Source organism: Neocloeon triangulifer, unplaced genomic scaffold (assembly GCF_031216515.1).
Source record: "Neocloeon triangulifer isolate White Clay Creek 2 clone unplaced genomic scaffold, ASM3121651v1 ptg000014l, whole genome shotgun sequence".
NCBI lineage: Eukaryota > Metazoa > Arthropoda > Insecta > Ephemeroptera > Baetidae > Neocloeon > Neocloeon triangulifer.
In genome coordinates, this window is record NW_026775556.1 from 25,561,787 (window position 1) to 25,577,729 (window position 15,943).

The 15,943-nt window shown below is 36.7% G+C and overlaps 1 protein-coding gene across 4 annotated transcripts in view; it reads right to left on the minus strand.

Moving 5' to 3' along the window:
* Positions 1 to 15,943, minus strand: part of LOC132199488 (innexin shaking-B) — a 111,338-nt gene that overhangs the window by 75,840 nt on the left and 19,555 nt on the right. For 3 of the 4 annotated variants that reach the window (XM_059624254.1, XM_059624255.1, XM_059624251.1), the window contains exon 2: positions 7,453 to 7,716. In XM_059624254.1, the coding sequence (XP_059480237.1) occupies positions 7,453 to 7,716 (264 nt within the window). Of the gene's footprint in view, positions 1 to 7,452; positions 7,717 to 11,514; positions 11,931 to 15,943 lie in introns of those variants that run through there. The other variant, XM_059624253.1, reaches the window with a different exon arrangement.

Consider the following 15,943-nt stretch of genomic DNA (forward strand, 5'->3'; position numbering starts at 1 on the left):
CTTAAAATTAAAAATTAAATAAAGTTTTTACTGCATTAGAAATTATTTGTAGAAGAGATGATAAAATAAAGAAGATTAAAAATAGAATAAAATTATATCTTTGGCTTTTTATATACACTTTGATTTTTTCTTCTTTTTCTAGAAGATGATAAATCTTTAGTCTGTTAAAAGGAACTCCTGATAATATCAAAAATTAATCTTCACTAGCGCCGTAATCTTTATCGTCAGAAACGGAAAAACTTCCAACTTTGTCCTTTAAACTTGACGGCGTGCCAAATAAAAATAATGAAAAAATATACGACCAGTCAATTTGCGTGAAATGAAAATTTATCGGAACAATTTAAATTGAAGTAAATTTTTGAAAGCAAGTTTTACGACAAGAAAGCTGGATCGCGCTGTAAAGCTAAATGTTCCATCGAGATAATTTAATTCGTGCGTCGGAAATTCGGTGCTGCGAGAGCCACTTTGCAGTTATGAGTGGAGAGATTTTAGAGGCTCGAGGGCGCCACCTCTCTCTGACAGTTTGGTAGAAAAATGTGGCACTAGAGCGCTCCGTGGCCCTTTTTACTGCTGCTCATTTTTTACGCCGATTTTAATTTTTTATCCATCTCTCGCTAGAGATTGCACCTTGGCAGAGCAGAGAGTGACTTTCGGTCGAATTTTGCAAAGCCGGCGAGTAAATCTGGCCCCACCGGAAGGGGAGGAGAAGAGTCGCTCGCATTGTTTTTGCCCCCGCTATTTACTCTAAATGATGCACGCATTAATGGCAGAGAAGAAAGAAAGAAGCACTCGTCGTGGCGCGGTGACAACGACGACGACGACGCGCTGCTCTTATTTTTTATTTCGCTCCGTCATTTTCTCCCGCGTCGCTCTCGGCAGCTTTTTGTGTTGCCTTTTTAACCGAACAAAGTGCTTTCCATAAAAGTGTGGTCAACAAAATTTATTATGCCTTTTATACCTTGGGTGTGCTCTTTGCCTCTGCGCTCGAGTCGCATCTTGAGAGGGGCTTGAAATGAATCGTTTAAGCAGCCGAGAGAAAAGGCTCCTCTCACCCCGCCCACCGAATTATTTTCCCTCCGATCCCATTTAATCAGCCGGCCCCGATTATACACCTTTTTTCCTCTCGCTCTCTCGGCCTGATATTTTAATATCGCCAGAGTGGGCGGGTGATTGATTGTTTTATAACCGGCGCGGCAATGTAATCTGGCATTAATCACACGCCGACGACCTCCACAACAATGCGCGCGCGTTTTTCAATAAATTCCATCAATTCTCTCTCTCGCGATCGAAAGGGCGCATCGCGCGCGCTTCATCAGCCGAATTAGCTTACGTGGCGCGTTGTTTTCCACCCACCAAAGCGTCAGCGCGCGATCAATTGGGATTAGCTGATGAAATCGCTGTTTTGCACCGGTTCGGCGGGTTTATGTATTCAAAAAGCGCGACCATTAAACGAAATTTATTTACGTGCTGCTGCAGCCTGCAGAGTGAATTACTTTGATAAGCCGCTAAAGCACTCTTATTTTGAGCATTGGAAAATAAAAATGTGGATTTATTTATACCCAGCCCGATTTTGAAGAGCTGATATTATTCTACAGTTTTGATTTTAGTCATCAATATTAATTACTTGAGTATATTTAAGGAATATCTTTGAACGATCAATTTTGAGCCGAATGATTATAATATTTGTTCGAAGAAATTGGCACTCGAGGAGATGATCAGGGAAATGAAGAAATGAAGGCTTTTCCTCATTGCGAAAATTGTTTTTATTCAAAAAGAAATGGCTCTACCAAATTTAAAAACACCACATTTTAACATAAAAATCAATTAAAATTAATATCTTACTTCAATTCGTTAGTTTTAAGATATTATTTTTATCTATTTTTATGTTGAAATGTGGTGTTTTTTAATTTTGCTGATTTTTTGTATATTTCTTGCTCACGAAATAGGGTCATAAACGTGACCGAAACTGGTAGAGCCGTTTCTTTTTGAATAAAAACAATTTCTACAACGATAAAAAGCTCGATCTCTTCATTTCTAATATTATATTTGTTCTCATTCCAATATAAAAAGTTAATCATTGCATTGTGGAAATTCCGGAAGATGTGCAGGTTTGAAATAAAATAAGTAAATAAATCACTAATGTTTTGCAATTGGATACCGCAGGTTTAATTCATGATATTTTAAACGACTTGTAATTTAACTTGATTCACGATTTTTTTAATGCCACGTTATTAAAAAAAAACTATTAAATTCCACTCTTGTCTGAATATCATAAAAATGCACTTGACCCACTTTCTCGGGTGCAAGTTGCATTGAAAGCGAGTTGGAAACCTAGTCCTGAATATTTCAAATTTTCATCTTCGCTACGGCAAATTTGAACGTCCGTTTTATAGCCCAAGAGGAGAAAGAAAAACCTTTTCTTTGGAGCAGCTGGTCGAGTCTCTTGGAAAAAAAGTTGAACTATGCTGATTGTGTGTTTGTCTTGTAAAATGACAGAAAATGGCCCACGCAATTTGGATAATGACCGGCAAACAAAGTTGGGACGTGCTCGCAACTTTCTTTCCTTCTCAGTTTTTTTTACTCCACTTTCTCTGCTATTTCTTTCTTTATTCATTTCAGCTGCAACGGTATCGCGACAAAATTTATGCACGCCCGCCGAAAAATTTATATCTCTTCATTGAAATTCGTGGGCTGTTGTTGTTTTTTCCGGGTGGCTTGGCTGCCGGTCCGCACTTTGTTTGTTATGCTGCTTGATTTTGTTGATACAAGAGCACGCGCGGCCCGAGAAACGCCGCCGCTTTTTATGCGCCCCCATCTCGTAGCAAATCAGTCCAGTGATTCGATTGCACGGAACAAAGAATGATTGGGGGATGCAAAAATTCATGAAGAGACGAAGGAGGTTGGAAAAAAATCAGATTTATGTATGCAAGACACAACGGTGCTCATTAGCAGCGAGCGGAATTCCTCTTGTGTATGCTGCAAGTGCCACCTTGATTATGGTAAAGTGAATCACACTTGAGCACCCATTCAGAAGTCATTCTTTTTGTGTGAGACTGCGCCGCCGGCAATTCTTTCTCTCCGCTGCCGCCAACAGTAAAGTCGATGTTGAAATAAATGCTCGCGACAGCCGTAAAATAAATTATCAATCTCCTTCACGATCACCTTTTTTTTTAATTAAAGTCACTTTGATTTTTTTATACACGTTTTGGGGTTTTTAGATGATTCGTTGCGTAAAAATAATCACGAAGAAAAATTAAAGTAGAATTTATTTGTAAATTTGCTTTAATTTTGTTTAATTAATTTTGAGAATTAGATTCCTAAAATTAAGGCGTGTTATCGTGATCTTGATCCCCAACTGCAATTGTTCAATATTATAGAATGAAAATAAAAGAAATCATTTTTGTTTGAAGAAGTTGACACTCGAGGAGATGATCATGGAAATGATTTTTTCCATAAAAAAATCATAACCTAGATTTTCACTAATTGAACAATTTTAAGGGGATTTTTCTTTTAATTTTTATCTTATCTGGTGAATTTCTTGAAAAATTATAACTGGGCAAACCTCGTTGCAAAGAAAAAATAAAAATATAAAAAATAAAACAAGCAATTTCACAGACTGAAGCTGTTGACTGACTCCATTGCATAATAAATTTCTGCAATTTTTGTTTATTTAAATTAAATTCTCCTCATTTTATTTTTAATTTTTTATCAATTTCTAGCACTTAGTTTTAGTCTGGACATGAAAAAAATCCTAGGTTTCTAAAGTACCAGTAGGTGGCCATTTTGGCTCAGTTGTCCTTTAATTTGTCATTTTATATTCCTTTGCATTGCCCGGTTTCAATTTTTCATTCAATATTGTCGTTTTAATTAGCCATTAATATTATGAAATTCAATTATTAATATTCTATTTTTTTTTTTCAAATTAATGATATTTTATGAAATCTTTCTTTTTCAGACAACTGAACATCAGCAAAAGGTAAATGCATTTATTTTTTTTTTTTTCATTTTTAATTTGCTGTAACAATTTACCTACTGTAAAATCGCGCATAGAAACCTTTCTCCTTATTTCCAAAAATTTAAGAAATTTTTTAATTAAACTGAAATATTTTTTTAATATGGAGTCCACATTTTCAACATTTACATCAGATAAAAAGAGAGGGTTTAATTAGAAAGCGCGACTGGAGCTTAGGAGCGCAAAAGGCAAAATGACAGCATTAAAGTCACTCGGCTTTTGCCTACGAGAGCTACCAGAGCCCGCCAGTCTGCGAATTATCATTCATTTTGCACGGAGAATGATCGCTCAGCACTCCAAAGCCATCATTTAGAGCTTGTAATTAGGTCACCTATGCACAACGTGCTCCTCTCGCAACTGCAGCTGCAACCTCGTCGTCGGTTGCAACACACAATGCAAAAAGAAGAAACAAAACTCTGCGGACGTCTTTTGTATCTCGCGCGCGCACAATGACAACAACTTTTGAGCAAAGTTTTGCTGGTGTGAATGGCGATTATTCAAGGCAACCATCACAGCCGCTGCATAAATAGAAACTTTTCAATTACGAATTCAATTGCGGCAAAACTATATGTTTACACTAGGAGGAAATTATTACAGTTCTATTGGGAGGGGAAAACGCTGCTAACTTTAGCAATGATAGAATCATTAAATGAATATGAATATTAAGTTTAAAATAATAATGAACCATTTACACCGAAAATAAAATTCAAAATGTTCAAATTAATCTTTACAAATCTAAAAAAATTCAATTTTGCTCGAGATAAGTCCGTTTTAAATATTTATGTTGAAAAATCTTTTTACTTATTTGTATTAAATAATTTTTAGTATCTTAAAGTTCTTAAAATAAAATATCAAAAATAAAAAATTTTGAGACTGAGAACGTTGCGAAAAGCGCTGATTGCAGCCGAGAGCAGCCGTTAGCGTGTCTGGTCCATTATATTTAGCTCGGCGTCGTAAAATTTTAATCACAGAGCAAAATAATTCGAGAGCACCCGCATTTTAATCTCGTCAATGCGTCTCTCTAGCTCGAGGCTCCGCGCCGAGCCAAAATCCGGCTTGAAATTTTTAATATTTTAATCCTGCATAGTTCACGGTTGACTCATTTATTTTCTCGACGAGCTCGGCTCTGCAAGTGCGCCCTTGAGATTAACAGCCACCAAGCAAGCTCCTTAATTTTAACCCCTCGAAACCTTCATCGGCGAAAAGAGCAAGTTGAGCCCCGACGAGAAATTGCCGCGCACGCCACAGCCGAGAATGAATTATTGTAACCCTCATCGCTCCAAAGCAGCTTTGCGCAATTTGTTTTAATGATCGGATGTGCCAACGACGAATTTTATTTAGTGCGGAAAAAATTAGTGGGAGTTTTCCAACTTTATATAATTTTAAAATTTTGGATAGAAATTTCATTGCGTTAAAGAAAAATTAGGAAAAATTCAACCAATATTTCTTTTATATTGATAAATTTAATTATACCTTCTGTTTCAAATATTTTCAATTAATATTAAATTTAATTATCATTTAATTTTGGTATAATAGAAACTTTCATTTTACAGTTTGCAACAAATATGTTCCTGATTCTCTCTTTATAGCTTTGATCTGTGTGATTGAGAAACGCAGAGAAAAAATTAACACCCTCTTAAAAGCCGAGTCACGTTCACTTAAAATTGCGTCCGCAAAAGAAACAAACTTGTCCGATTATCGCCCAATACATTAAGATGGCTATTAATAAAATCCAGGTGTGATCCTGGTAGGAATATTATCGTGCAAACTTCGTACCACGCCGCGATCATTCTTTTCTAGCCGCGAAAGTTTGCCCATTACAAAAGCCAAGGAGAGAACTTGGCTGGGGAGGGGAGAAAATTCAATTATCTCTTTATTTATCCAAGAAATCGCAGCCTTCCGGGGGTGATGAAATCGCACGCAGGTAAATACAAAGCTGGGGTTTTTTTTTATTAAGTCGTCCAAATGACCCCAGGGAATTGAGCAAAATGAAAACAAAGGGAATTTCGTCGGAAGTGACCGCAAATCTGCTTTTCTCGGAAATTGTGTGTCTGGTGGGAAAAAAGACATTTGCATTGATTTATTACCTGCCAAGCATATTAAATTTATGACGTAAGCGTGGCTCAGGTGAATTAAGCCGTCCTTTTTCGTGTGCGCAAAACACACGTGCAACTTCCGATCGCCGGAATAAGGCGGATCCACCCCCTCCCCTCCCCCCGTCACACTTTATTTATGAGCCTCACATGCAAGGCTCAAGGTATACAATTGTCCAGCTTCTGAATCGCATTCAGAATAGGAGGAAATTTCGGTTGAAAGGCAACAAATTTTCAAATGCGCGAATTTGCATCGGAGATTTTAACTGTGGAGTTTTGCGAAAATATTGCTGTTGCTTTTTCTTTTGAAATAGGCGGTAATCAGAAATTTTTGTTGCTTAAAATGTATTTATTTGCATTCCTCTAAAATCAGTTGAAACAACGTTAAAAAATTGGGCGTTAGAAATTAAAACAAAATCATTGATTTTGTTTGTATTAAAATTGATTCTTAATAGTTTCAAAAAGCTAATAACTTTCTTTTTCACAAGCTTGGAATATTTTCATTTTCAATGATTAAAAATTGAATATAAACGTTCTTTCTTGTTTCAAAGGAGGTTTTTTTTATTTGATTAACACATTTTAATTAAAATATCAATTAAAAAAAGCGGTTTCATTGAAAGGTTTTTAGTCATTTTTCTACTTTATCAGTTTTGTCTTTAAATTGATTTTTTGATTGAATCAAAATTCCTAAAAATCTTATGTAAATTCATTTAAAGCTTTTTACACTTTAACTATTTCATAATTATTATAAACAATTATCTAAAATTGCCTGGAATTCTCCAAACAAGCGATCCCCATCAATTAGTGGAAAAAAGACTTGGTTTGATCCGCGCTGACTCACCTGTCTGGGGGGCCCAATCGAGTGTGCACAATTAATCTTCAGGAAGAAAAATTCTCCACACGCCGGTGGTTAGCAAGACACGCGTGTCTTTGGGTGGCTGGTGCGTTTTGGCAGCGACTCAAAAACGTCTAATTCAAAACACTGACAGCTCACTTTGCATTGAGGAACCGGTAAATCAACGCGGGCCGTTTTAAAAATAACCGTGGAGGAGAGAAATCGTTCGTTCGGCTGCCCAAATCTCGCGTAAGTAATCGTTAAAATTAACAGCGATAACAAGGGCTTTTAAAAATTTCCGTCAGCTGCGGCGAGAGCGTCGAGATCAAAGCCGCTTTATTTATCTCGAGTCGGCGCTCTGACCCGAAAAGTTGCGTTTCTCTGCGGCTATTTTGTGTGATGTGTGCATTATTTTTTTTTGAGCCACTGAGAACTAAAAACTTCCTAAGCTCTCGTTTCGCTGGAGCATTTTTGTACGAAATTGATTTTTTGATTTTTATGTAAAATCTCACCTTTTTGAGGGCGGATGGAATGCTGTAGGTGGAGTGGATCCAGCAATAGGTGTTGAACACATCTGGTGGGATGTCCTTTGTGTGCAGGCACTCAATGGGGTTGCCGACGTACTGCCTCGTGGTCACCGCGAGACACGCGGCCAGCAGGAAGGCAGGCGTCGCCCGGCAATGCAGACTGAACACCCAGTTACACGTGTGGGCTCTGCTGGCCTTGGTGAGCCCGTGGATGGTGCGGAAAAGCTCGAGCATGTTCTGCAAACATATCTGCAACACAGGACACGAGTCAGCGGCCAAGCCCCCGCACGCCCAAAGCTTCCTCCGCGGACACACGCATAGTCGCTGCTGCGTGGCCACCAGCGACGGAAACCTGCTGCTAAAGGAATGTGTGTGGAACTGGGGAAAATGATATTTTTTTTTTCTTCTAAAACGGGGCCAACAGAAAGAAGGGGAAGTATGGAAATGCAGCTGGAAACCTTCCAGCAAATGTCTTCCGCAGCCTAGCTTTTGACTTTTATTTATTTAATTTGCGCAAAAACGTTTTGCTTTATTATTAAATTATGGAAAATTCAACCAGAGGAATATTTTGCGACAAATTTATGCTAATTTTTTTTAACATTTAATTGTTTCAAAACTGTTCCTATATTTAAAGAAATAAAATTAAATTTGAAAAGATAATAATTAAAAAAGAATTCTTCGCACTCTCAGGGATTGAACTGCAAAACTTCTTTTTTAATTATTTTCTTTTTGAACTAAGAATATCCTTTCTTGGATTAATAATTAAATTTTTTAATATTTTAGCAAATAAACTGCTCAAATGAAAAAAAAAATCAAAATGAGAACTATGATAATCAGGAATCAGCGAGTAAATTGCCTAAACAGAGATGGAGAGTTTTAGGAATTTAATTGATCTATTTTAACGTTTTGAATTTGCTTTGTTTGGAAAAGGAATTTGGAAATTATAGATTCTTTAAGAGCTAAGCCGATGTTTTTTTTTCTCATTTTAAATAAAAATAAAATCAAAATCTAGAGCCCCAAGTATAATTATCAGCTATTATTTTTTAAATCTTCAATCAGGGCGATTTAGAAGCTTAACCATGCTTTGGTTTGCTCACACATTATTTTTATTTGATGTTGTCTATAAATTTCATCTATAGTGAGGAAAAAAATGAATTACTACAAAAATAAAAATTTTCGGCCTCAAAGCATTCAACTCGGCCTTATCTAATGGAATTATTATGATCAATAGAGCTTTTTTTCTCATTTACTTCAAATAATTAAAGGGAAATTCTCAAAATATAGCGAACTATCCAAATTTATTTCAACTAGCTAAGGGAGCAAAATGCATCTAATGTACTTTCAGGTTCCGCCGCTGGTTTTCAGCCGTTGTATTTTTTTTTTCTTGAAATTTGTATATTTAGTCCGAAATAAAATTTGTCCACGCGTGTCTTGGAGGTGCTTTTGGGCTAGAAGAGGTGGGAACCGACGTCTAAAACGGATGGTCTGCTTGATTAGACGCCGGTGCCCACAATGCAAGGTCAGTTCTGTTGTTATTGCACTGTGCACAGTCATGCCGATGAGTGCTAATTAGACCGACGGAACGAGACACAAGTTCAAAAGTGCATTGTGGCGGCCAGATCGAGAAATTGAGAGCCACTCTCGGGCCATTGTGCCTGCTCGAGTGTGTAAATAAAGAATTAAAGCCGACGTGCCCAGGCTTGCGTCTCGTTGCGCCGGTGTCGTTCATGCAGTTAGATTCTGACTTGATTAGATATGTAAATTCAGCAACACGATTGCAAACACACAAGTGCAAAGTTGCAGTAATATATAAGTAATAATAAGAAGTCAATGGTAATCATAATACAATGCTTTCTGATTCAATAATAAATTATGGAAGTCCAACACTGGTACAGTTTGTCCTGGACTCTGTCAATAATAAGTATATATATATCGATCAAATAAGCCAACACTCTGTCAGATAATATAGTAACCATGCTAGCAGTTAATTATTTTACCGCTGCTGAGTACCCCATCAGGAAATTGGGAAGGCGCGGGAGGTGTGTTTGTGTGTGAAAATCAATCGGTCGTGAGATTTGGGCCGGGAGAGAGAAAGAGCGAGAGAATCAAAATCATCTCCGCTCCTCTCGCGATCGGGATTGTGGACGAAACAATAGAGAGAGAGAGATAAATCGATCGCCAAACACTTAATGTAATAAGGCTGTAATGTGATGAGAACCAAGAAGGAGGTTTGGCTGAGAAAACTGATTGATGCTTTTCCAATCACTCTGCGCTGGCCTAATTTTTTACAATAAACGAGGAATAATCAATATTTTTTTTCTTAATGTTTAAAATTTAATTTACACTTTTTAGATGAGCTTTTCACATGTTAATTTTAAACCGGTTTTCTCAGCCGTGTTTTAGGAGCAGTCAGAACAAATTAATGCGAGACAAAATCAATAATATGCCCGTCAGAGGTGTGTCAAAACTACGCTAGAAGCATCTCAAATTTTACGCCTAGTCTGCCATGTTTGCAATTAATTAAGAGAGATCTCTAAAGGATTGTGCTATAAATTTCAATGCTTTTCCGCACGGTGTGTGAGGAACAAGTGCGATCAATATAACGCAGCAGAAAGGACCGTGCTCGGTGGACAAAGTAAGAAGTTTCTCAGCCAAAACACTCGACTCGTTCACGAGTTGAGATCACCAGGGCTGGTGTTCTACGCTACGTATTACAGGTGGCACCACAAGCTGTTTGCAAATCTGCGGAAAATTACACCAGACGAGAGAAAGCCGAGATTTTTCCGCTCGCTTTCGTTCTCGCTGCAGCGGCGAGGTAAATTTTCCAGGTGGAAACTGGGGTGTCAAGTTGCGTAAGTTTCGCGTCCGGAAACTGTTAAATTTTGTTATGGAAGCGAAAAGAACCAAGTTTTGAATGCAGAATGTTCTGTTAAGTTTCGCGAGAAAATTTCATCAAAAAAGTCATTTAAGAAAAGTGAAATATTCTGCAGACCAGCCAAAAGGATTATTAAAGAGAAGTAATTTGGTAATTTTTTTAAAACAAGATTTTAGAAAAATAAAGAAGCAAAATAAAAATAATAATAAAATTATTAATTCGCAATCACTGTAATAAATAAAAATATGTGGTGATTTGAATTTAAAATCGACTTTTCCACGATGAGTTTTTTCAGTTGTTTATAGTTTAAAAACAATATCCTGCTCTACATATTTTGGATGCGGCCATAATTCATGAGCTGTGCTGTGAAAACATTTTGACAAGAATTGGTGCAAAAATCAATGTTTTAAGAAATATTTTTTTTCAAATCAACCATTTTTTTAAATTTGCTTGTAAAATATTATTTATAAAAGTTACATTTTACTTCACAATTTTCAACATGGATTTGATATTTTAATTCAAAAATTATTTAATCAAATTAATTTTTATTATAATTTTGGTCACAGTATTGAAACGATTATTTTAAACATACCTTTCTCGGTGGAGGTCAAGAGAAGACTAAATTATTTTTCGTTTGGGTTATCAAAACCCATCGAGGAAAAGCCGATTTTAAATTCAAATCACCATCAATCATCCCTCGATCGTGAAATTCTACCACAAAAAATAGATTTTGTTAATTATTAGAAAACCAGTTATGTCAAGGATATTGTGAAAAATCTTAAAAAAAAAAAAAAAAAACAGTATTTTAAGAAGGTGTAATTCACTTTGTCAGCAAGTTTTTTCAATAATACAATTTATTTTTTCATCTTAATTTTCCAATTTAACCAAAATGTAGTTGAAAATCTCTTCAAATAAGGAAAATGATGAATCGTTCAAGAAATTAGTTTTATTTCGTAAAAATAAAAAACACGCAAAAAAATTAAAATAACCACACAATTGAAAAACCTCGAATATTTTTTTAACCTAGCGTAATTTGTTTTCTTGAAAGCGTCAAATCAACAATGAGCAACAAAACAAAACTGAGAGTTAGAACAAATTAAAATTACCTCCGATTAAACAAAATCGTCGCCGATGCAGGGACATATGGGCGAGTCAAAATATTGGAAAATTACCCTCGGCTGGGTGTATTTGCCGGCTGTGATGGAGGAGGCGGCGGCGGCAGTGGAGGCCGTGTGATGATAATGTTCCACAATCATCGTCAAATTGCGCTAACATTAGTGCGAGCTGGGAAGGAAAGGGATGCACGCGAGAAATATTTATATAAAGTAAAGGGTGATGGGATCGAGATGACTTGGGCTGAGTAAACAATTTACGCTGGTCGGATGATCGGTCGAGTCATCTTGGAATGAATAATAAAAAAAAATTCGACGCGAAAATATGACAAGTCTCGACTAAAAAAAATCAAATCAACAAACACTACTGCGGGGGATGAAAGGAGGAATGCGAGCAGAAATGAAAGAAAACGTGAAACCGACAACTGAGCTGCGAAAATAAAGCCGGCTGGGAATAAACAAACGGGCGAGGTGCGTGGCAGGCCTGCCGAAACCAACTACCGGCTTTCTTTCGTTCGTTCGGCTGGCAGCGGAGAAAGACAAGGAGTGCGAGTTCCCCATTTATAAGGCTTTCTTTATTATGTATATTGTTGTATTTATAGCCCGCGGGCGCCGCGTGAGCAGCGACGCGCGCCTCCCGTTACCAGCTCGTTCAAAAAAAAAAAAAAAAATGATGCACTCTACCGACCGGGACGGAATGTATACATAATTAAGACAGGACCAAGGAGCGCAACAACATGCCAATTCTTTTATAAATCGAGTCACTTATAGTTTGCATCAGTCAAACGTGAGATAATCAAACGAAAGGAAAATTAAAATCAACAGGTTTGAGCGAAATAGAGAGAAAGATGGAAGAATCAACGTGCGATTTTGTTTTTTGTGTTCTTTTTTTACAATGAGAAAGAGAAAGATAATGAAACGCATTCACACGCATGCAAGTTCTATATATTATTATGTTGGTGTTTCCTTTCTCGAGTTGGGTCGTCGCCAAGCGCGAAAGAGAAAAATAGCCATTGTTTGTTGTTTCGGCGGCTTAATGAATTTTTCGAGCGCCACCCGAGACGTAATTTAAAACGTGCGAAATGTGCGATTCGGCCGAGTGAAGTGATATTTCTCGGGGTCTCGTCTCGTAAAAATAAAGGACCGTTTGAAAAGTTGGGAGAGAAAAGCGTCCAGAGATAGAAATGTAAATGTAAAAGGAGGCAGAGAGACAAAAGATTTTTGGACGAATGTTTTTTTTTTACTTTTTGTAACAGCTACTTATAAAAACTGCTGCTCATTCTTTGCAATGAAAACATTTTCGTTGAATTTGAGCCTTAATAATATCGCTTTGTCTTTTGAAGATTTGGCTCAATTTAATTATTAACTATTGAGCATATTGATTATAAAATCCTAATAAAAATGATTTTAAATTATTAAAACTAAAATTTATTATTTATGGAAAAGCCCGACTTCTTTATTTCCATGATCATGTTGAGTGTCAACTTCTTCAAACAAATCTATTGTTTATTTTCTATATTTAATTAATTTTTTTAATAAATATTTTTTAATTTTATTTTTTTAATTATTTGTTTATCAAATCTATTAATTTTTTTTTATCAAAAAAACTAATACCGAGTTTCGTGCAGAACAAATTATCAAATTCTCCGCAATTTTAAAATTTACTCCACAGCAGGCAGCTTAGAAATATCAACTTTTTTTGGAACCTTTTTGTTCTCTATAGAAAATAACAAAAAGTCAATGCTTTGGAGTGTCGTTAGCGATAAAAACGAGCCAGCTCAGTGTGTCAATGGACCATTTTTCTCAATCGTGACGAGAGAGCTACAAGAAGACCCACTGGTCGGTCGGTCAGCTAGGCGGGTGGGTTCGGTGGTTTTTCCCTTACACGTCGAGCACACCATCATTTATTTAGTCGGCTAATGGTCACTTGAGCGAAATGAATCGCGATCGATTAATCTCGGAATGATGGAGCGCCTCTTCTTCCTCTCACAAATTCTTGAGGCGGAAAACGCGGCAAGCTCGGAATCCGGCGCGGGCGGCCAATTTAAATTCCTTTGTCACCGCGACGGTAATGAGGCCTAAATAAATCACGCGACCTAAACATAGAAGCCCCTGACAAACATACAAGTCAGGGAAGCGGAATATAATATTCGGCACTATTTCGCCAGGTCCGAGAGAGTGCCCGGAATAATAAATGAGGGAGGCCTTTCAATGCAGTCGCCGAGGGAGAGGAAAGAAAAAGAAAGTTCGCCCTCCGAACACTCTGTTGCGAAAATTTGTTTAGGGCGCGTTCGAAAGAAAGAAAGAGCAGTGGCCGCACAACACAAAAAAGAAAATGATATGAACACAAAGGAACAAAAATTATTCAGAAATAAATTTTGCAATTAAAAATTAGGCATAAAATAGCTAAATATTTGAAAAATAATAAAATAATTTAAATTTTTACTTCATATTAAAAAGATATAATGTGATTTTTTTTCCATGAACACAAACCAGCTCTTTTTGTGTGTTTCTTTGTGGAATATTAAATAAATTTTTGATTCTTATATTTGTTAATTTTAGTGATAATCATGATTTGTTCAAAAATACGAATGCTATTAATAAAATAATTTTAATTTATTAAAAAAATAGAGAATTTTTTAAAATTTTTTCCTTATATTCATTAATTTTAACATAATATTTTATCAATGGTCTTAATTTTGTTTTCAAGTGGAACGATATTATTTGTTTATTCCGTTTTGAGAGCTCATGGCTGGCGGCTCTCGCTGTAAATTGCCAAAATATTTTGGCAGAGCGAAGTGCTGCGAAGATTAACATAAATCTGGGACTGAGAAAACGGCCGGCTGCTCTCCCAAAAGGCAAAAAGTGGGCCATAAATCCGGGCAAAAAGTTAATAGTGCTCGCTCGGTGCGCGCTCAAAGCGCCATTAGCGTGAAATTACCAACAGTTTGATTGTCCGGCGCGGTGTTTGTTTCACTTGGACTTGGACCAAATGGAGAAACGCGCGCCCAGATAGATCTATCGGCATGAGGCGCCCGGACGGTATTAAAAATGCATAAAAAAAGAAGATCAGGCGGGGACGAGACCAGAGCAGAGTGATTAAGAGAAACATTAGCGCCGACCAGATCACTGGCAAAAAATAATAGTGTGCTCTGCGCGTGTGTGTGTTTCTGTTCGACCACCACACATATCGATTTCGGCTGGAAAATAAAAATAAATTAAAATTTGTCCGATATAATTTTTCAAAAAATTTAATTCAATATTTAGTGGGTGAAATTGGCAATTTCCGGGCATAAAAATATTTTAATTTCATTTACACACGCGAAATTCGGAATATAATTTATAAGTTTTTGCGAATTCAAATATTGGCATGTTGAATAAAATTGATATAAAAAAGTCTCATAAAAAGCACCAGGGAGTTATTAAAAAAGAGCAGCGAGTGAATGCGGGTTTGCAACATTCTATGGCTTGAAAAGAACTGAAAGGGATGCTGCTTTTGTGCGAAAGGGACAATCTGCACGCCTATAACGTGTATTTTTACCCGCAGTTAATAAACGGCGAGCACCCCCTCTGCCGCCGCACCGGCGAGCCTCGTCCGCCCTGCTTCATCCGGCGGCTTTTACGAACGCGAGAAGGGAGTGAAAGGATTCGAGTCTCCAAAAGAAAAAGGGAACATGTACGAGACGAGCCCGTCTATTCATCAGACACAAAGTGGCAAAAGAGAGTGTGCAAAGTTGTGTGCAATCAACAACCACATTATGACGCGGCCAAGGAAAATCAGCATGACAGAATGAGACGTGTTTGAAGTTTCTCTTGAAAAGTAAAGATGGAATTTTATATTTAAATGAACAAATAAAAATAAAATCATCATGAAATTATAAAAAGGGCAAAACCGTTAAAAATGGGATAAATTTTTTTGAATAAAAGTTTTTTTGCTGTTCAGGCTATAAAAAAATCTATGCTTGATTTTCGAGGTCCGTATATGATACAAAAATTTAAAATTTGATGAGTGCTTAGAGAGCGAAAAAGAGAATAATGCAGATGCATGAAAATCTCTAACTACAAGAAGTATGGTATGTATATAAAAAAATTAAAAGTGTTCCCTTGAAGATAATGAGGAGAGTTAAATGGAGAGATGCAGAGACGTTGTAAAAGTTAAGTGTCGCTCGCGTCAAATTAAAATAAAAAAAATGTAACTCGCGCGAGATGAAATAAAAGAGAATTGGCGGAAGGAAGACAAATAATGGACATAACAAGAAGGGCCACGACATGCACGGCATGCTTTAGAGGAGTGAGTGTTTAAGCTGAAGTGTGTTTGACTGGAATCTCAGGGGTCTCTGTTCTTGTGAGTACTTTTGTTTTTTGTTGCATTTCATTAATTAGATCCACTTTTTAATTAGGTGCTCTCTCGTAATAATAAATTCTTCCATGCAGCTAACAAGGGGTGCTTGTAATGTACAGAAAGAAAAAGAGTATAAATATAAAAGTT